The 22,789-nt window shown below is 42.1% G+C and overlaps 1 protein-coding gene across 2 annotated transcripts in view; it reads right to left on the reverse strand.

Annotated features, from left to right (window-relative positions):
- Positions 1-9,814: 9,814 nt before the first annotated feature.
- The window catches only part of LPCAT2 (lysophosphatidylcholine acyltransferase 2), a 70,973-nt gene continuing 57,998 nt past the window's right edge, over positions 9,815-22,789 (reverse strand). For both annotated transcript variants that reach the window (XM_030299267.1, XM_030299268.1), the window contains 3 exons: positions 19,289-19,387; positions 15,596-15,731; positions 9,815-11,775 (listed from right to left, as the gene is read on the reverse strand). In XM_030299267.1, the coding sequence (XP_030155127.1) occupies positions 11,591-11,775; positions 15,596-15,731; positions 19,289-19,387 (420 nt within the window). In that variant the 3' untranslated portion in view covers positions 9,815-11,590. The remainder of the gene's footprint in view (positions 11,776-15,595; positions 15,732-19,288; positions 19,388-22,789) is intronic.

The following is a 22,789-nucleotide window of genomic DNA, read 5'->3' on the forward strand; positions in this document are numbered from 1 at the left end:
ACTTCAGGCCACTCAAGTGTCTGTCAGCAGAAGCATGGATAAGAAAATTGAGGCAAGCCTTACACTGGAACCCTACTGTGTTATAGTGTTCACCAATATAGATGAATCACAGTTACTATCTGCAAAAGAAATGGGACACCTGGAAGAGTACACGCTTCATGTACTTAAAGCATGTACCTTACAATTTCATTTATACGGATTTTTAGGACGGACAGGCTAATCTGTAGTGATAGAAATCAAACTAGTAGTCATCTCTGTGGTGATGGCGATTACTGAATGTCAAGAGATTCATAGGAATTTTTTGAGACAAGGGTATGGTTTATATGAGTGTATCCAGTTAATGTGTGCATTTCATCGTGTCTGTATTTTATTTAAAATAACTATAAAAATAATAATAAACTACATGAACAAGATTCCTTAAAGATTCAGATATCATTTAATATACTTTTTTCTCTTTGCATTTCTATGTTACGTGATAATGAATGCTCAAAGCCTATTATTAATCATCTACCACAATTCTCTTAATCTTTATGTGTGTTTAGATCTTCTACTTTGAATGTAGTGAATTGAATGTATTATAAATTCTTACTACTATCAAATACAAAGGAAATTAACATCGAGCTCATCGGAAATGCATGTTAATAAGATGGGTAGGTTTTCTCTCTACCTCATGGTTCCTCATCAGTATTATTCCCATTTTATTTTTATGGATGTAAGCCCTGAGAGTTTATTTACCTGTGTAAAAGGTAGTATGGAAGAATTTGTTATAGAAAATTATTTAGGGGCGCCTTGGTAGCTCAGTCAGTTACGTGTCCGACTTCGGCTCAGGTCATGATCTTGCCGTCTGTGCGTTCGAGCCCCACATCAGGCTCTGTGCTGACAGCTCGGAGCCTGGAGCCTGCTTCGGATTCTGTGTCTCCTTCTCTCTCTGCCCCTCCCCCACTCATGTTCTGTCTCTCTCTGTCTCTCAAAAATGAATACATGTTAAAAAAAACCATTCTTTAAGAAAATTATTAGATTATTTTTCAAGTCATTTGCCAAAAATCACATAGTATCTACTATTAAAGATATTTGTAATGATCCACCAGCTAACAAACCGTTGGTCCTCCTTCAATTTTATTGCAAACAATTGATTAAACCATTACCATTAAATACATACGTAAATTAGTCAAATAACACGGTTAAGTCTTTCTTATCCAATTATCTCCCCACTCTCCTTCTTACTACTCTGTCAGTATTTGAAATCGTTCCTTTGTCCCATGCCCAGAGTATTCTTATACCCCGGAGTAAGGTGTGATTTAAGACTTAGAATAGGTGCAAGGCTCACTTTTTTTCCTGTAAAGTACAGGAAATGTAAGTGTGGAAGACGTCTCTTTGAAGACTTGCAATGAATTTTAAAGAGGCCAGTCACCCTGGTATCTTTCTACCGCAACCAGACTAGATTTCTGTTAATTCCATGAATAAGCCTTGCTTTCTCCTGCACGTTTTGTTGTTTCCGGAAGAAAACACTCCCTCCTTCACTCTTTAGCTTCTAGTCATCTTCCTGGCACGGAGGGCTTCCTCCATCAATGTTAGTTATCGCTGCCCTTTGTCACTTTCCCAAGTACCTGTTGTCGCCTGTTTTGTAACTTCATCACGCGTAGCGTTACTACCGTTTTAGTGATTTGTCTTCACAAGGCTGTGCATCCCATGAGGATGAGGACTGTTTGTTTTGTTCACCATTGTATCCTGGGATCTATACCAGGACCTGGCACGAGTTATGTGCTTAATACGTATTTATGAAATGAATCTAAATGAATGAAGAAGGTAAGAAAAGTATAGTGGAGATCTTTCACCCGTGGTCGACCTTATACTCGCACAATCTCTCTTGGTATCACTACAGCTTTACAATACGGTTTTATACCTGAGGTGGCAATTCTTCCATCTCAAACACATGCAATTTGGGGGTTTTTATCTTCAGAACTTCTTGCTGTGTGTAACTCTTTGTACTTCTAAATACATTTTACAGTAAGCTTTTTAGAATCAGCTTGTCCGGTATACACACACACACCCCATGTCACGGAGGGATCTTGACTGCAATTGCTCAAATTTATAGAACTATTGGTGGAAATTTTACATGTTTATCATATCAAGTCAGCCTATAAATGTAATTATTCTTTCCACTTAGCCCTTATTTAACATAGTTTTAATCAAATTTCATAATTTTATCCAAGTTCTTGCAAATGTATTTTAGATTTGTTTTCAGATATCTATTATTTCCTTTTATTTTTAAATTTATTTATATATATATATATATATATAATATATATATACATTTTTTTTTGAGAGAAAAATATGATGTGAGAACAGCTCTGTCTTTGGTAGCTTTGAAGATGGAGATGGGCCACAAGCCAAAGAATGTCGGTGGCCTCAGACGGAAAAAAAAAAAAAATTCTCCCCTCACATCTCCAGAAGGAAGGAATACAGCCTTACTGACACCTGGCTTTTAGCCCAATGAGACCCAGTGACCTCCAGAATAAGATAACAATTTATATCATTTATGCCACTGAACTTGTGTAATTTTATAGATGCAATAAGAAACTGATATAGTATGAATGTAATTTACTTAAAAATATTTTCTAATTAAACCATCCTTGCATTCCTAGAATAAATCCAACTCGATCATGAATTATTTGATACATTGTGGATTGGACTTAATAAGAGAATCTATATTCATACATAAAGCAGAAAAGGTACTGATCTTTCCCTTATTGCCCTCATATCAATGTTATTTTTCTCTGTTAAAGGATGTATAATTGGGATATCTGTTTCTTAAAGATTTAAAACTTGTCTGGAGCACCATCTAAGGGTTCCTTGGGCGGGGTTGATTTTAAGCTACTTATTAAATTTCTATAACGATTATAGAGCTAGTCAGAATTTCTCTTTAGTCAATGTCTTGATTTGGCTTTCATCCTTAATGGAATGAAATTTTGTAAAGCAAAGACTGATCAGCTGGATATGATCCAAGTCACTCTTTTCTCTGTGAAAGACCCTGGTAAGAAGATCAAAACACAAGCTACACATTGGGGAAAAAATATTTGCATATCACATATCTAACAAAGAAGTATCTAGAATATATAAAGACCTCCCCAAATCCAAGAGTAAAAACAAAATAAATAATCCAATTAAAATATGGGCACAAGGGGCGCCTGGGTGGCTCAGTCGGTTAAGGGTCCAACTTCGGCTCAGGTCATGATCTCACGGTCTGTGAGTTCAGAGCCCTGCGTCAGGCTCTGTGCTGACAGCTCAGAGCCTGGAGCTTGTTCAGATTCTGTCTCCCTCTCTCTCTGCCCCTCCCCTGTTCACGCTCTGGTCTCTCTCTCTCTGTCTCAAAAAATAATAAACGTTAAAAAAAATAATAAAAATTAAAAAAAATAAAATAAATAAAATATGGGCACAAGAGGGGCACCTGGGTGGCTCAGTTGGTTAAGCATCTAACTTCGACTCAGGTCATGATCTTGCAGTTCGTAGGCTCTAGTCCCTCTGGGCTGACGACTCAGGCCTGGGGCCTGTTTCAGATTCTGTGTCTCCCTCTCTGCCCCTCCCCCGCTTGTGTTCTGTCTCTCTCTGTCTCTCAAAATTAATAACATGTAAAAAAAAATTAAAAAAAAAAAGAAAGAGAAGAGTGACCACACCAAATATTACAATGATGTGGAGAAACTAGACTACTCATCGCTGGTGTGAATGTAAAATGGTACAGCTATGGTAAATAGTTTGGCAGTTTCCAAAAAAAAAAAACCCAAAAAACAAAAAACAACCAAAAACAACAACAAAAAAAAACAACACTCTTGTGCAACACTCTGTTCCTCAGCAATTGCACTTTCAGGCAATCTATCCCAGAGAAATGAAAGCTTATGTTCACACAAAGCCTGCCCGTAAAAAGTTATAGCCGTTTTACTCAGGAAAATGATAATAAACAGGAAACAACCCAGATGTCCACCAGTGGGTGAAAGGTGAAATGAGCTGTGGTACATCCATGTCATGGAATAGAAAGGAACACGTTCCTGATAGAATCAGCAGCCCAAAGTTACATACTGTGTGATTCCATTGATGTAACCTTCTTGAAACCACAAAGATACAGACGTGGGGAAAATATGCGTGGTTGCCCGAGGCTAAGGGGAGATGGGAATGGGGGGTGGGGGGAAAGGGCCAGGTGGTTGTAAAGAGCCAAATGAGGAATTCTTATAGTGGGTGGAATATTCTGTGTCTTGACTGTATTAATGTCATTACCCTGGCTGTGATATTCTACAGTACTTTTACAAGATGTTACCATTGAGGGAAATCATACTAAAGTTTCTCAACACTAGTAATAAAGAAAAAATGTAAAAAAAAAAAAAAGTAGCCCAGTGATAAAAATACATTATATACAAGAGAACCACGAAAAGAATTCCTTTTGACTTCTCATCAGACACAATGAAAGGAAGAGGTCAATGGAATCTTTACAGAACTGGAAGGAAAAAGGAAGTCAACACAGAATTCCGTATCTGGCAAAAATAAGTCTTTAATGAAGGCAAAATCAAGACATATTTAGACAAAAGAAAGCAGAGAGAATTTATTGTCAGGCATCTTGCCCTTTAAGAATTGCTCAAGGACATTCTTCAGGCTGGGGAAAAACGATGGAAAGGTAGAATCATACCAAGAAATTGAAATAGAGAGTGCCGGAAATAGTAAATATGTAGACAGACCTTTTTTCCTCAAGTTTTTACTTGACCGTTTTGAACAGAAATGATAAATGTGTCTTGTGGTGTTGAAAACACATAGAAGATACATGACAAGGGTCCAAATGGCAGGACAGAATGAAATGAAAGCACACCGAGCTTCCTACATGATAAGGGAAATAACGCACTTGTATTTGAAAGTAGACAATATTAAGCGAAAAGTATATATTATAAGCTCTGGAGCAACCACTATTTACTTACTAAAAGTAAGTAAGTATAGCTAATGAGCCAAAAGAAAATATAAAATGACAAGATATTAAAAAAAAAATTAGCCCAAAATAAGTCAGAAATAAAAAGATCAAAGAAAAAATGGAATAGAAAACAAAAAGCAAGATGATATAGACTCAAATCCAATCACATCAATAATTCTATTAAATGGAAGGAGACCAAATGTTCCAATGAAAGGACAGAAATTGCCAGACAAGATAGATAAAAAGTAAGATCCAAATGGACCACAAAATACTCATTTTTTTTTAAGCTTATTTAGTTTGAGAGAAAGAGAGTGAGCGAGTGGGGCAGGGGCAGAGAGCAAGGGAGAGAGAGTGACCTCAGCCAGCTCCTGACTGTTCAGTGCAGAGCTTGTAACGCGGGGCTCGAACTCACGAACCTTGAGATCATGACCCGAGCTGAAGTTGGACACTTAACTGACTAAGCCACCCAGGCACCCACACAAACTATTTATTTAAGAGATGCATATTCGGTATAAAGACACAGATGGGTTAAAAGGAAAAGGAAGGAAAAAGATAAACCAGGCAAACACTAGTCCTAAGAAAGCTGGCATGGTTAAGCAGTTACTTACTGACAGCATAAGTGGTATTATTGGAATTACAGAGAAATATTCATAACGATAAAAGGGTCAGTTCATCAAGATGACATAACAATCAAAAATGGTCATGAACTTAATGGCAGAGCTTCAGACAAACTGACAGTTGATAAAAATCAGAGTTTTCAACATCCTTCTTTCAGTAACTGCTAGAATCGACAATCAGCAAGGTGGAGAAGACATCTCGAGTTATCAGTCACTGGACCTAACTTACATTTAGAGAACATTACCCCAACACTTGTCGAATCCTCATTCTTTACAGGTACACATGGGACAGTCACCAAAGATGTACCGTAGGGTGAACCATAAATGAGTCTTAAAACATTGAAAGGGACAGACATGAAAAAAATAAGAAGAAGAAAGACCGGAGGAAAGTTTTCACCCCTAGCCTAGAACCCAGGCCAAGACAGAAAAACTCCCTCATTAGTCTTCCTTTGCCAGAAGTTGCATTTTTCTGGTTTATTCTTCTCCTGAGAGTATAGCCCTTCAGGCATCTGTGTGTCTCCCCTGAGACCTTGGTCCCAGATCCTCACCTCATTTAAAAACCTTGTCTTTTGCCTCGTAGGGCAGCAAAATACTAAGCCCCTTGTTACCGAGACTGACAAATGTCCGCCTGTGACCTGGAACTTTTATGCCTTCACATAGTTCTGGTTTCCAACTCTCTTTCCATTCTTGGCCGGCAAGGGTTTCCCTTCCTATTCTGCATGCTCAGCTAGCATTTTGAACATGTTTGTGACATTTTGCTCAGAATTCTATGGGTTTTGTGGCCAGAGGGTTCTCAGATTATCTAGTTTCCATGTTTCTGGAAACTGAAACCGGCCACATAATTCTCTAGTTATTTTATGCACTCAAGTTACCTTGGCCCAATCAAAAGTCCCCTCTTTTAAAGCCAGACAGGCTTGGGTTTGAATTCCAGCCCGGGTACTCGCCGGTTATGTAACTCTTGACCAAGTGATAGAACCTCTCTGCATGAGTCTAGGGATCTCATAATGCCAGGTTTTCAGGTTTATTGTGAAGATGATCTCTGTCTTCATACAATGCGAGGCACATGAAATGAAACCTAATGTTATTGTTGTTCATTCACAAAATAGTGTTTGCTCTGTGTAAGGCACACCTGTTAAGTGGTAGGAATAAGAGACAGTAAATATGCAAACAAATAATGTCACAGAAGTTTAAATTCAAGGGCAGCAGGATTCAGAATGCCTGTAGAGGTGGAGTGGGCTTTTTTTGATGGGCAGTGGCGGATTCCTATTTGATGACCTGATGTTCGATTACAATCTAAATAAACTCAGGATGTCTGGATGGCTCAGTCGGTTAAGCATCTGACTTTGGCTCAGGTCATGATCTCACTGTTCTTGAGTTTGAGCCCCGCGTCAGGCATTGTGCAATAGCTCGGAGCCTGGAGCCTGCTTCCGATTCTGTGTCTCCCTCTCTCTCTCTGCCCCTCCCCCACTCATGCTCTGTCTCTCTTTCTCTCTCTCTCAAAAATAAACATTAAAAAATAAATAAAATGTAAATAAACTCAAACATTCTAAAAATTAGATGTGATAGTTGCACAACTCTGAGCATTCTAAAAAAAGCACTGAGTTGTACATTTTAAATGTGTAAAATTTAAATGTGTAAAATTGTATGATGTATGTAAATCATGATCTCAATGAAGCCTTTGTTTCTTTTTTAATCTGAATGAAGAAAAGCGAACCAGGTAAAGAGACAGAAGATGGTTAACGGTTGACGTCTACACCTCCAGGGGGGCCAGACCATGTGGGGCCTTGTGGGCCATGTGGAATATTTGGGATTGTATCCAAACTGCAATGGGGAGCATTAGAAAGAATTTAACTGGAGAAGTGATAACTGGTTTGTGCTTTGTAACAGTCATTGTTCTCTCTGCCCGGCAAGGGAATTTATAGGAGGCCGAAGGTGTAGGCGAGAACAGCAAAGGGGGTGCTCCACAACAGTGCGAATGAAGGTCCTAGATACTACAGTTGTGAGTTAGTGCTCAGTTCCCTACACTCGACCTTGATGATCATATGACATTATTCTGCGAGCAGAGTTGTACTGTGTCCCACAGCAGAGGGACCCAGAAGAAGCAGGGGATTTATGCTCCTTCACTACCCACAAAGGAAAAAGATTACTGTAGCGTCCTGAAGTTGACCCTGCCATTGATTGACAGTCCCTTCGATTATTCATATGGGAAGGTTTCTGGATTTTCAGCCCGCCTATCCTGGGCCTCAGTTCACCCATCTTTTCCCATCCCAACCACCTCTGTCTTTCTTCCATTTATGAACTCAGTCAAAATTTGGTATCTAGACCCCACATATGGCAGACATTACTCTATCAATTCTAGAAATCAGGCAACAGTGATGCTATGTGTAAATAATTAAGAAGCCTGGCCTTTGGAGTCAGACAGAACCCAAAACGAAAACCCAACTCACATGTTCAGTATGGAAGAATGATCACACGTGTCATCTTAGTGCTATCTGAAGAAACATTAGGTACACCGAAAAATTCACATTCGCAGGAAAATCGAATGACCTTGGAAAATGTCATATTCCAAGTGAAACAGTAGAGTGTAGAATACCATGCACGCTCTTATCTTGAGAATGTAAGAATATTTGGGAAAAAAAAGTGAAATAAAACATGTCAAAACATTCGTAATTGCAGATTTGGGGTGGTGGAAGCAACCGTGATTTTTCTGTTTATTCTCTTCTCTCTCTTTTTTTGTTTTTATTTTTTCTAAGGTACAGAGACTCTTTCAGAGGAATGATAAGAAAACGATAAGGTCCACGTTAGAAAAACTAGCGAGCTGATATCCCAGTGTCGGGGAGACAGCTGGTTAGAGCCCCTTACACACACACTCGACAAGGTGACAGGTGACCTAGACACAAGTGCTACGTTGAAAGGGCTAAAAGGGACAAGAGCTCTTCAGGCCATTACCCTGTTTACTCGGGTTTGTGACATGTGTATTGGCAACATAGCAAGAACTTCATGAGGGCCTTCACTTCTGTCAAACCACAAGCAGTGCTGATTTAATACTTTGGTATAACAACAACCACAAAAACTGAAGTCTCTTCAGGAGAACAGGAAGAAGAGGGGAAAGATGGTAAGTAGGTCTGCTTCCCGGTGGAGTGGTTTCTCACTGGTGGCTTCTTATCCACTTTGGTGATTGGTATATACAAACAAACACACAAAGGGTTTTGGGGTAGGGAGCCCACCTGTCCACCTCGCCCGGTGGGCCGATTCCCCATCTTGCACTTGTGGTAGCGTGAAGGGGAGGGTCCCCGAGTCTGGGAATCAGATTTCTGTACTGTTTGTGCCTCACGCGGACCGCAGACCGTACGTCTTCTAAAAGGGAGGCGGTCTCTTTGAAATATCCGTGATGGGTACCACTACTAACAGTCACGGCCAGCCCTCCGAAACTCGAGAAGCAGCGGCAGGGGGGTATGAAATACGCATAATGCCAGCAATTTGGTCTACAAGCATTCAGCACATCATTGTTCTTCAACAGAAACTGTTCTGATCGAAACCTTTCGAGTTTTTTGGATTTTTAATTTTTTTTCAGTTGCATTTGTTTATTTATTTTTGGGAGAGGGAGAGAGAGAGTGAGCTGGAGGGCACAGAGAAAAGGAGAGAGAGAGAGAGAGAGAGAGAGAGAGAGAGAGAGAATCCCAAGCAGGCTCCACACTGCCAGTGAGGAACCCAATGTGCGACTCAAACTCATGAAACCACGAGACCGTGACCTGAGCTGAAATCAAGAGTTGGATGCTTAACCAACCGACCGAGCCACCCAGGCGCCCCTGTAGTTTTTAGGTCTTAGGATCTAGTATTTCTCCTTTCAAAAAATAACTTTTTTTTTCAAGCTATTATAGGAAACCACAGTGCATTTAACTGATTTAATGAAACTTAATTCCTTACTTCAAGTTCTAAGAGGAGAAAAGGCTCTTTGAAGGCAATCTTTGCTATGATGGCTTCAAGAAGAACCTAGACTGTAGGGATACTGATGATCATGACTGTGGTTAGACACACGCCACTGGCCAAAGTCAACTTCTTTAAGAATAGGAACTATGGCACCTTTAGCTAAAATTTGAGTTTTTCATTAGAGTAAGATCATGCCTGACATTTCATAAAGCTTAAGGCAAACAAGAATGATTAATCACGTTCATAAATATGCAAACACATTCAAACCATGATATTAAAAAGGTGTATTACCTTTGAGACAAAATGGCAAAACCAGAACTTTTTAATTGCCAAGAATTTTACGTAGCAAGTTTATTTATTCAGTAACATAATAAAATAGGGATATTACATTGGCAGAAGTGGACTTAAGGAGCACAAAATATTAGCTTAAAATGGGAAAACAGTGGGATCGTTTTCAGGAGGCTCATAGGAAACGTTCCATTTTTAATGCTACTTTTTCGTAACTAATAGGAGTAATATGCACCCTTTCTATGATAAACAGCGATCGTGGTACCTGAGTAGTACGTGCATTCTATCGCACACTCAGACACTATTCGGGACAGATACTTTTCTAATTACTTAAGCAATGCTTTCCAGCTCATTCAATACTTTGTCTAAACAGCTTTAAGGCATATGAAAAAGCAAACGATCATACGTGCTTAAGTATAAAACATTTTGGGAAGCGATGCTCCGAATGTACTCATTCACTTAGAGCACCAACTGCTTCATGTGTAAAACTGGCTTGAAATGATCACCCACCTCTCGTGAGGCTTTCCAACTTCAATAATGGCATTAAAAAAATGAGTTCGGGGGTAAATCGCCAATATATTCAGAAACACAGCCCAAACAAAGAGACTGGATTCAAAGACACAATTCAGAAGTGAGCCAACTATTTTTGTACATTATAGTAACTGGGTCTTCGTTCAAAATTTCAAACACAGGTGATATTAACCATATGTAGGATGCATGACATCCAATCAAAATGGCACTTGAAGGAAGTTGCTGCCTAACCTAAAGGAAAGATGTCACGGCCAGATTCCCGCACGGGGGTTAAATTCTTTACACTAATAAAGTAGGTGTTCAGATTCCCTAACTTTCGATATTTAGGAACGCTTTGTGTTTTCCCTGTAGACATCTCAGACAAGCTGTAAAATTTGTGAGGACGCTTACCATCCCACTTGGATTGTAAAATATGTCAATTCTAATACTATCTAAGGAAGGCAGATCTGACTCATTTAGTGGGCAAGCCCTACATTCTGAACTATGCAACTCAAACTAGACCCTGTGGCAAATGATTCATTTTCTCAGCAGGTAATTAAGGTTACCTGCAATAAGGCAATTCCCACTTGGCCTTTGGCCGTAGCCTGGGTCTTTAAAACAAGGTTCTAAACTGTAGGTCATGCAAAATGGTATAATTTCCTTAGCAGGCGGTTAAGGAAATCTTCCATAAAGGTGCAAGAGAGAGAATATGAGTTTTAAGAAGGCTCACTGAATTAACGAAGCTCTCCCTCTCTTCCAATCCAGCAAATTCAGTGATCCAAGAAACTGAATTGGAAATAGAAATAATGCATCTGTGAAATTAACGGCATGAAATTCCACAATGTTCCTTAGACTTCTCACTCATTTCCAGAACGGGAAGGGATTCGAGATAACAATATTACTTCATTTCTTTAGAGGGAAGTAGGTTTAAAAAGTGTTTACCCTCTTTAAGACTTTTTACAGTGTTGATTAGCACTCATCAGTAAATAAGTGAGACCGTTGCATTCATTTGCATATGCAAATTAAGTTGGGAAATCCATAAAAACGTATTTATCACCAATAAACCAACCAGCACAGCACAACATAAAATAAAGGGAATATATGTATTCCCTTCATACGTATATTACTTCATATACGTATAAGAATAAAAGCCTTTTAATAAAAAAAATCTATCATTTTTATTTCAAAAAAGCTTTCCATTTTAAACATCATCATTACTCAAAAGTCACACTGAAAATGCTATCAATAAATGCCTTTACAACTTCAAGTAAATGACTTCCCTTGTGAATATTTGCTTTTAATCATCCTTTTTGTCTGAGGTGCTCTCGTCGTGATTTTCGGGACTGACTTTATTGCTGGCGATCAAGGGAGCTGCCTGGGCTTCTTTTGGTAATGAAAACACATGGCACGTCTGGAGGTCTAAGTAGGTTGTAAATATCTTCGCATATTGTGGATGCTTTAGGGCAAAACTTTTAAATTCCTCTAGAAGAGAGAAAAAAAAAACCCGTAAATAAAGACGCACCTTCTTTTGGCACGATGCCGATTAATATAGGACCTTAACGATAGGATCATTGCAAACTCCCATTACTCGACTCTTAGGAATCATACAGCCACTTTGGAAGACAGTTTTTCCATCATTTAGTAGAGTGGAGGATGTACATACACCGTGACCTGTCGATTCTCTTCCGAAGTCTATAACCTAGAGAAATTTGTGCATGGTGTGTTCTTGGAGACATGAATAAGACTGTTCACAGCGGCCTTAGTTATGACTGGTGACAGTGCCAACGACTCGAGTCTGTCGGCAGCAGACATGGGGATGCGTAGCATTTTCATGGAACAGAGCAGCTCTACGGCAGAGAAGATGAACAAACAGCTGTGTTGTAGCCATGTGGTCGGATCTTAAAGCCATAACGTTGAATGAAAACAGCCAGATACACAAGAATGCATATTCGAATGAGTCCGTTATATGAAGTTCAAAAACTCGGCCAAAGCTAACACATGATATTTAACGATGGTACTTTGTGGTGAGATGCTAACAAGTAAAGCGAGGTAGAGAGTCCTTTGAACGTCAGGTTAGCTAGGCACACGTGGGTGGCTCAGTCCGTCGAGCGTCTCACTCGTGATTTTGGCTCAGGTCATGATCTCATGGTTCGTGAGAACAAACCCCATGTTGGACTTTTAAAGTCAGGTCCGTCATGCCCGCTTTAGGAGAGAGAAGGGGGTTGTCCCTGGGAAGGGGTGCACAAGGGTTTCCTGAAAAGCTCTATTTCTTTTTTTTTTTTTAAGTTTATTTATTTATTTTGAGAGAGAGAGAGAGAGAAGGGAGGAGGGGCAGAGAGACAGGGAGAGAGAGATTCCCCAGCTGACAGCGCAGAGCCCCATGCGGTGCTTGAACACCTGAACCGTGTGAGATCGTCACCCGAGCCAAAAATAAGAGTCAGACTCTCAGCTGACTGAGTCACCCAGTCTCCCCGAAAAGCTCTATTTCTTGACCTGAACATTGGTAACATAAGTGTTCACTTTACAAAAGCTTGTGATGCTCTATGTTTATGTTTCATTCAATTTTCTCTATTGCTGTTATTTTTTATGATAAAACAATGCTTAAAAATGCTATTGCTCATGACTTTTTCTTACTGGCTTTTCAAACGATTTTAACCTTTAATTCTGGTATACTAATTCACAGTCTTGAGAAGCTGAGCCCCGACTTATGATCAATAAAGACAAGTAGAAGGTACAATATATAATCATCCTATCATGAGATCCCTGAGTCATGGGCCTCTTTCTATCTTTGGGGTCTTGGATTTACGAACTGAGGTAGAGGTTTAGAAGGCTAACTAAGTTAACCATCAGAGTTTGCATGTCAAGCCTCCGATAACCTGATGTTTCTGAAGTATAATGCCAACCCTCAATTCTGAAGCCCCTCTATCCTCTTCTGTTTGGATGGAGAGAACTTTATTGAGTTTACACAGCAAAAGGAGCCTAGACTTTGAATCAGCTAGCTATCCAAATAAAAGGATTTTTAACCCCATGTTCTAGTTCTATTTCTTTTTTAAAAATCCTCTGATAACCCAGAGTCTATTTCACAGCACGTTAGACTAACAAACAACTCCTGGAGAAAGAAATAGGTCTCAGTGATGAGAAAGCTACCAGACTGAGCCCAAATCATGCTTTGCAACAGCAACATTATTTTGCATTAATAGACCGCTTTATGTTTCTGAATCAGGCAAGCTATTAACATGTTCTTTGAATGTTCTTTTTTAACATCCAAAATAAAGGTTCATCTGCAGAAGTCTGTCTCAGTGATGAAGGCACAGGGGACTTAAGTGACTTTTAAGGAAAGTAAACAGGAGAGTTGATCTACTGAAACCAAGGTCTTTCAAGACTTGTGCTCTATTCAAACAGTCAAGGTCTCTGTCCTCTTTGGGGATGTCAGTGGCATTAAAAAGCAACTCATTTCTAGAAGAAGTGCTGTGAACTGGCTAATCTGTGGAATTTGGGCATTAATTTGGCTAATGGAAAACCGAGAAGGAAAATAATTTAAATGGTCACATTCTGATACATTTCAATAGCTATTCTTTTATAAAATCATACTTAAATGCTTCCAAACATTTTTGCAAAAAAAAGGAAACAGGTATAATATCGGGGAAAGGGAGATACGGTGTGTATTCTAAAAAAGAAAAAGATTAAACACCGAAAAACAAAGCAGATAAAATTATTAAAATTGACAGGTAAAGTTATGACTACCTAACAAATCATTTTTGGTATAACTGCCACTGAAATAGATTACTCCAAATAGTAGTTCTGAATTTGGCAACCAAATAGTTGTTCTGAGTTGTTCTGAACTCAGTAAGCAGTCTTACTTGTGAAAGGAAAATGGTCAGAGAATGAGTACCCAGGGGGTTTATGACTCATACATTTTATCTCAGTATGTACTTCCCATTTTTCCTCCTTCCCTTCCTTCCTTCCTTCCTTCCTTCCTTCCTTCCTTCCTTCCTTCCTCTCAATAGAGTAAGTGCCCTAGGCATTTAATTACCTAACATAGAATGAAGGGCAGGCAGAATGATAGTAATTAAAAACAGAGAGGAAAAGAAGTTTGCGATCTAATTCCCCCATCCCATGAAAGTTAACAAGCTGAAACTCTCTGCACCATAAGGAAAGAGGCCCTCAAGAGGAATCCCCCTGCAGCACGCAGGAGAGGCTGGGGGAGGTACGCCAGCCTGACGTGAATGGCACAGCTGAGCCAAGCCAGGGAAGGAGTCACCTGGGCCTCTCCACTCAGCTGTTTCTCAACAACTGTACCGGGAAATAACTCAGAAACCGACGGACCATCCTTCAGCCCTAGGGGACTTGTTTTGATGTGTGGACTCAAGCCATCTGGAGAAAGCTTGGTCACTGATGGATGGACCTGCCATGTGGCCACAGGGTCTTCTTCTGCCGTGAAAGTCCCAGCTTCACAGCGGTGCCATCAACATGATGGGAGAAAACAAGCCTGTGTGAAAGCTTAGCTAAGCTGCTGACGGTGAACATCAATAAATGGTTTAGCTGCTATTATCCTTGTTGGCACCTCAGTCCCCACCGCTCTACTGTGGTTACACCCACTTCAGTTGACTTGCTCAGTTTTGCTCAGCCATGGAGACGGTGGAAGGGAAAAGACCCTTCCGGGAGGGGCAGCGGATGACAGGTAAGGTGGGGAGGGCAGAGGGCAGGCTCTAAAACCAGACTGTCGTGGCTTTTGAATCCTGGCTCTGACATTCTCTAGCTGATGCCCTTAGGTAAGTTAGTTAAACTTTATGCATCTCAATCAAATAATAATTAAGAGTACTGATTAGGGGCGCCTGGGTGGCTCAGTCGGTTGAACGTCTGACTTCGGCTCGGGTCATGATCTCACGGTCTGTGAGTTCGAGCCCCGCGTCGGGCTCCGTGCTGATGGCTCACAGCCTGGAGCCTGCTTCGGATTCTGTGTCTCCCTCTCTCTCTGCCCCTCCCCTACTCATGCTCTGTCTCTCTCAATAATAAATAAACATTAAAAAAAATAAAAAAGTAAAAAATAAGAGTACTGCTAAATAGGCCTGCTAATAAATAAAGATTTATTAAAAAATGTTTAGAAGAGTGCTTTAGCATCTAAGCCCTCAGTAATTAGCTACTCTTACACCACTACCCCTGTTATTATTACTGTCAACATCATTATTACCGTTATTTCTGTTGTTAATAGAATTAGTGGAGGGACCTTCCGCCCGAGGGTCCATCTGTAGTCAGGGATGGCTCCTGGTAAACTAAAGCAGAAACCAAGCTGCCCACTCACCATACGAAACAGAATCCCCCTGGGCTATTTCCTTGAAGAGACCGGAAACATCCAGGTCGGGCACCCCAAGGGAGGCCTGCAAAATGGTGGAAAACTCTTCCTCTGTGATGAAGCCGTCCTCATCAACATCAAAGAGCTGAAGGAAGAGGAAAATAAAATATAGGAATGAGTGCCGGCAGAACAGAAATGGGATGGAGTAATCTCAGAAAATCTTTAATAATTCAAACCGTTATTGTGCCAGGGGCAAGGGAGATGCATGTGAAGTTAGAATGGTCTCTGCTGCCCATGTAGCTTGGGCATGGAAAGAGACAGAATTGAAACAGGGGTGACAACAACAGTAAGTACAGAGGACGTGGGAGGCCTGTGGAGAACAAGATGAATCCTACGGGAGAGGTCAGGGGAAGCTTGACCCAGCTGACACGTGAGGTGGGTCTCAGAGCACAAAGGGATATTCCTGGAACATACAAGGACTGGCAGGTGAGTGTCGGGGGCTGGAACCAGGAGACTGACGGACAAGCAGGACTCACGCCATGATGGGTGTGTGACACCTCACCTAACCCTGTGGGATTATGACAGTGGGGGACGTGCTGTGATCATATGTGAATTCAGAGCAAGGAGGATGGATTGGGGTCAGAAGGTTGGAAAGACTAGAGGCGGGAGAGCCAATTAAGTGTGGCGTGGAGGGGTGCCTGGGCGGCTCGCTCGGTCAGTTAAGCCTCGGACCCTCGATTTCGGCTCAGGTCGTGATCTCCCAGTTCGTGAGATGGAGCCTTGCCTCAGGCTCTGCACAGACAGCACAGAGCATGCTTGGGATTCTCTTTCTCTCCCTCTTTCTCTGCCCCTCCCCTACTTATGCTCGCATGCTCTCTCTCTCAAAATAAATAAATAAACTTAAAAAAAAAAGAGTGTGAGGGGGAGGAGTGGGAAGGACAGGAAGGGGCAGGATTTATAAGAAAGCAGGGGCAGGACTGGCATGGCAATCGGGGCCCTCGGGGATGGACGGGAAGGAGTGTGAGTGGGCGGGGGTGTTCTAGCCTGGGCACCTGGGATGAAGTGGGTGCCCTACCAAGAACGGGAGAACAGGGGTCCCCCCGAGACCTAGGAGCTGGACCTGGGGGCATAAAACCTGAGTGGGAGGAGATGAAGCGCCTCAGCTCAGGACAGTGGCGAGGCCTGAGCCGGGGATTCAGCAAAGAGCTGAGACGAGGGGTGTGTCGGAGCTTATCTGCAGGGAACGCACACAATAAGGCAAAGCCCTGGGACAGCACCAGAGGAAGTACTTTGGAAGAAGCTGCCAGAGAGCTGGAGAACCGGAAATGAAGAGCATGCGACTCAGCCCCAATAGGAGGGAGAACAGCACCAAAGTGAAAAGCGAATGAGCATTTGTTTTTGCAAAGGGTGGCCCGGGGCTCAGCAGTAACTGCCAAGGATCTCGTCACACCCGGCTCCTCACAAGTGGGAGCGCAGCTTCCTTCCCGGGCCTTCCATCCCTAAACAACCCTCGGCAACTCATCTGTCACATTTGGTGCTTTGGTGGCTCTCACTTCTGTGGCAGTTCCCTTCACGTGTCCATACTGGGGGCCTTTACTTCTTCTCCATCTGGCCCCTGTCATCACTACTCCAGATTGTGCCCCTCACTGAAATGTTCAATTTCCCTCAACTACTCATCGCTCCCAGTAGTCTCCCTGCTGCAGAGTAAATCCCACACTCTGGATTCCAGTAGAGAGCTCAGCACCCCGATTTCCTTAGGGGGAGTGGAATCTCCCCACTGCATGGACTACGGTGGGACTCTGAGCCAAAACACCCCGTCTTTCCAGCAAGCACACGCTCTTTACAGCAGGACCAGTTGGACCCTCCCTGGAACGCGACTGAGGACAGAGGACAGAATTGGAGGTGCTCATTCTAACTGGCCTCTGGGGTCGCTGCCTCTGAGTCCACCCTTGAGCCCCCTCCCCGGCCAGATGGTGATTTTTGCAGCCACAGTCCACGCCTGTCTGCTCAGGGCTAGAGAACGCTAGCTAACACTCTACCCCTGAAGGTCACTGTGGTCACGGAATGGGATCAAGGACGGGGAGTTACCTGGGAAGTGCTTCCCAAGTAAAGGATTGGATCCCGTACGTATAAATGGATACTACTAAATGAAACATAAAAGTGTGCCAAAATATTTCTTTAAACACCAAACACACCTGGAAAAGGAGGTTGAAAAATAACCACAGGAAAGCATGACCCTTGTCTTACTGGAAAAAGAGTTAATTATAGTTTCAGGTCCTCCTTGCCTGCCTCTGCACCAAACCGAGGTCTAGGCCAGAGAAAAATCTCACGGCGTCTTTAAAAACAATAATTACTGTGATTGAGGGCCAAATTTTCTACCGGGTCTTTCATCGGTGAACCAAAAGTGACCATTTACTCAGCTAAACTTACAATTATGTACGCAGTCCCAAAACAGAAACAGAAATATCTGAATTGGAATCAGTTAGCTATGTGTATAATTTTAGGTTTTATGATGAATAAGTCTGTAAAAGCCAAACGTTTTAAACTTGGAAAAAGTTCTGGCCCTTGCCTTCTGACCATCTGCTAAGCATCAACCACTTGGGTTCTTCATAGGCCTAACAGTTAACTCCGTTTTAACCAATCTGAGATACAAAGCCGGCTCGGGGACTTCGCCGTCGATGACAGAGCACGTGAACATTCCTGAGGCTTGCCCTGGTGGCCCCTAAAACGTGAGAAAGGACTCTCGGAGGAAGAGAGTCTTTTCTAGACAATAGAGGGGAAAGAAAACCTTGTGGGACGCTCTTCTCAGAAAATCTGGAAGAGAGGGAAGTAGGAGCAGGAACAGGGAAGGTCCTCGGTGGTCATGGTGGGTGGAAACAGGGAGACCTCCACGAGGCTGAAGGATGAGTCAATACCCACAGCTAGGTACCAAGACAAGCAGGGAGATCAAGTTTTTGTTTTACTTGAGAGCAGACGACACAGCCTTAGAACGGGAAGACCTTTTATCTCAGAAAAACGAAAAACACTTTGGGAACGTATTCTTCCAGCTCCTCTTGGGGGCATGCAGGTGATACACGGGAGTCGGGGTCGTCACAGCTCAAACCTCCACCAGGTTCTGCTGAGCACGGGACCATGCATGCTATTCCTCTGCCCCGCCCCCCTTCCCTGATATCGCTGTGAAAGTACACGTGATACCCCAGGAAAACACACAGGGTGGGAACTTGGGACATTTAGCATGACGCTCACCTGACATCCCACAATAAAATAAATTCCATCAGGAAAACAGCACTTAAAATAGCTCTGACACACAGAAGGAGAAAATGTGAGGACAGAGGAGAACTTTCCGGATGGTGAATTAGGATGACTAGTGGCAGGTGGTGTTTATTTATACACCGCACTTCGGGGCTCCAAAACGGACAGGCTGGAAAGAAAGAATTTTTAAAGCGAATTTGTTAAATTCACCGGCTCTTCAATTTTGATGCTATTAGTTAAGCTTCTCCCAAAGACTTCCTTTTTGCTTAACCGGATGCTTGTGGTTTCTTTAGTCTCAGTGGCAATTGTCTTAATCACATTACCCCTGTGTACACGTCCCAGCAGATCTATAAACTCAGGTAATGGATTCACTGGTTTTCACATAATGCACTTAGAGTCAACACTTGTTCACGAGGCAGACGAAGATGTTTTCAGCGGGGCTGACAGTACCTTAAATGCCATTTGGATGATGTCCTCCGTGTTGGCAGGGTTACACAGGACAGCCAGGCCAATCACATACTCTCGAAAGTCAATGCTGCCATCATGGTTCTGTGAAAGGAGGGGAGAAATCAATTAGGAGAGCCACCAGTTGAATTACCATTAATCACAGGGCAAAGGTGGACCCCAGGTATGTCACACAGCTTGGCATCATCACGTGCTGAGCTTACTTGGAAAAAAAGTTCCTACTGAGAGGGAACAGCAGGCCAGTGGCCTGCCCATTCCCAGTTCAGAAGGAAGGAAAATCTATTTCTGCTTAGTAAGAAATAGAAACATTTAATCACTGAGGCCATGTAGAGCGGCTCTGGGGCACCTGGCGTGGGTTCTTGAGCAAAGGCCTGATGGGAGCCCCTCTTCGAGGCAGGATCTAGAATCTTGGTGGTGGCCCCGCCATGATGGCCAACACCAACAGGTCACTAGAGAGTGACCAAGGTCACTAAGCAACTCTCTATGTGTAGACAATGGAAAGGAAAGGAAGGGAAAGGAGAGGAGAGGAGAGGAGAGGAGAGGAGAGGAGGGGGGGGGAAGGAAAGGAAAGGAAAGGAAAGGAAAGGAAAGGAAAGGAAAGGAAAGGAAAGGAAAGGAAAGGAAAGGGCAGACTGAGGCAACAATTGCAGACAGATTCTTTCTTCCTTGCAGGCTTTGTCTGCAATAAGCCAGAAGCAAGTGTGCAAATCTGAGCCACTTCAATGGCCCCATGATGATGTGAGGCCCCAGAAGATCCAGAACTCTGAAGCATCTAGCTACTATATTAGTATCTCTGTACCTCAGGAGGTGTGGCATGGCAATACAAAAGAAGGCATGGATAATTCTAAGCCAGGTGGACTGAGTGTGCTGTTTCTTACACATGAACTACTCGTCTAGACAGGAACTCTGAGGCCGAAGTGGGGAGAAGGAGATTCCGAGAACTGCAAGAGGCCCCTGCGATTATAACCCCAGGGTCTCAGAAGCACTTGGGCGGCACAGAGTCTTCAAGTGATGAATTCCCAGATAAAGTGTGAACTGGTAACAATAGAGCTAGCGTGGTACTTCGCACTTGAACAAATGGTGTTCGGCATCACCAAGAGCGTAAGCTTTACCTGTGGCCGAGTATCTACATTTCGACCATCAGGTACTCCTCTAGGGCAAGGATTGCTTTCTCTGTGCGGCACTGTATTTCCAGTGCTTAGCGCACATAGGTAGGCACTAGAAACAATACTGCTTTTTCTCCTTGACTCTTACCTACTTTGAGTTCACTTGAAAAACTAAAGTGCCTGGTGGCTCAGATGGCGAAGCGTCTGACTCTGGATTTCAGCTCAGGTCACGATCCCACGGTTCATGAGATCAAGCCCCACGTCGGGCTACGTGCCGACAGTGTGGAACCTGCTTGGGATTCTCTCTCTCCCTCTCCCCCTTGCACGCTCTCTCTCTCTCTAAAAAATAAATAAGTAAAAACTTTAAAAATAAACAAATAGAACTGAAGTAAGTGCTCTTCACTGGGGTTCCACGGATGAGCTTGGGGAAAGGGGAGGCCGTGAAGCCCCTGAAACGGTGTGCAGTTTGTGTGTGTGCATTTTTCTAGGAAAGAAAATTGCAGCTTTTGCCTGCTTCTGGAAGCAACCAGGACTCAAAGGATCAAGAGTCACTTTTTGCATGCTGCTTTATCTTACTGCAGGGTGGGAACTAAAAGGAGAAGCAATTTAACTTCCCTTTCCCATCAGAGAAAATAGAAACAAAGATATTTCAAGACTTCCCTTAAGTAACACGGTTTATTCCGGAGACAAAAACTCAGGTCCTCTGACTTCCATTTTTGTCTGGTTATCTACAAAGGTGATTTCTTCCTTTTCTTGAATCAGTTTGTTTGAAAAAAAGTTGACTTAAGAAAATGTATCATTTACATTTGATGAAAAGCACCCATTTTATTTTTTTTTAATATGAAATTTATTGTCACATGGGTTTCCATACAACACCCAGTGCTCATCCCAACAGGTGCCTCCTCAATGCCCATCACCCACCCATCCCTCCCTCCCAACCCCCCCCCCCCCCATCAACCCTCAGTTTGTTCTCACTTTTTAAGAGTCTCTTATGGTTTGGCTCCCTCCCTCTCTAACCTTTTTTCTTTTTCTCCTTCCCCTCCCCATGGTCTTCTGTTAAGTTTCTCAGGGTCCACACATGAGTGAAAACATATGGTATCTGTCTTTCTCTGTCTGACTTATTTCACTTAGCATCACACTCTCCAGTTCCATCCACGTGGCTACAAAGGGCCAGATTTCATTCTTTCTCATTGCCACATAATATTCCATTGTGTATATAAACCACAATTGCTTTATCCATTCGTCAGTTGATGGACATTGAGGCTCTGTCTGTCATTTGGCTATCGTTGAAAGTGCTGAAAAGCACCCATTTTAAATGTGCAGTTAAGGTGTTTTGACAAATGCATACACCAGGGTAACCACCACTGCCACAATCAGTATCTATGACATTTTCATCACCCCAGAAATTTTAGAGACGGTAGAGTTTTAAGTGACATCATTTTCTTCTTGGGCCAGCACCAGTTTACTTCCTTATGCACCATGGAGAGCTGCTGTTCATCAGCCTTAGAGGCTGAGCAGAGCAGCTTTCCAAACCGTAGATGTATTATTCAATATAGGCACATTTGTTCCGCAGGTGGCTTTCTTGATGAAGCAACACAGGGCCTCGGATAGAAATTTGGAAGAACGGACAGAAGAATGGTCTGTGGACACTGAAGACGTCATAGATTGTGTGCCTGGGCCTGTGCTTTTAAATTTATGTTGTGTCTCTATTGTGAGGCATCCAATTTTTATCTTTACCACCGAACCCTACGTAAAACACAGGTCAAGTATCAGAACTCATTTTTCGGAGGGACAAAGAGAAATATAAAGGACTCTTCACATTACCACTATTCACAAAACAAGGTAATGTTCTGGACCTCTTCTCTAGGAGTGGTCTTGGCTGACAAAAAGAAGCAGACCCTTGATAAAGGATGTTAAAGCAGACCTTGCTAATCAGACACATGAGAAATTATATGTTACATTTTCATCGTAGTAGTGTAAGGAGGGGAAAGCAGTGTGGAAATCATTCTTAGGTGTTTTATTATTGGATGAATAAAACGATACATTGTTAAGGTTCCAAATTAAAAATAATAAGACTTGGAACTGGAAGGAACCTTAGAAATCATCCATTTGACTAATTCAGTTTTACTAATAAAAAAACGAATTCATTTTTACTAATAAAAAAATGGGAGACTTTGACGTTTAAAAATGTAGATGGCATAATTTCACATGATTTTTAAAAATCACTGAGTATTCTTTTCTCTTTTTAAAAAATATTTATTTATTTATTTATTTATTTATTTATTTATTTATTTTTTATTTTGAGAGAGAAAGAGAGAGAGAGAGTGCGAGCAGGGGAGGGGCAGAGAGAGAATCCCAAGCAGGCTCTGCACCGACGTGG

This window comes from Lynx canadensis, chromosome E2 (assembly GCF_007474595.2).
Source record: "Lynx canadensis isolate LIC74 chromosome E2, mLynCan4.pri.v2, whole genome shotgun sequence".
In the NCBI taxonomy this organism is placed as follows: domain Eukaryota; kingdom Metazoa; phylum Chordata; class Mammalia; order Carnivora; family Felidae; genus Lynx; species Lynx canadensis.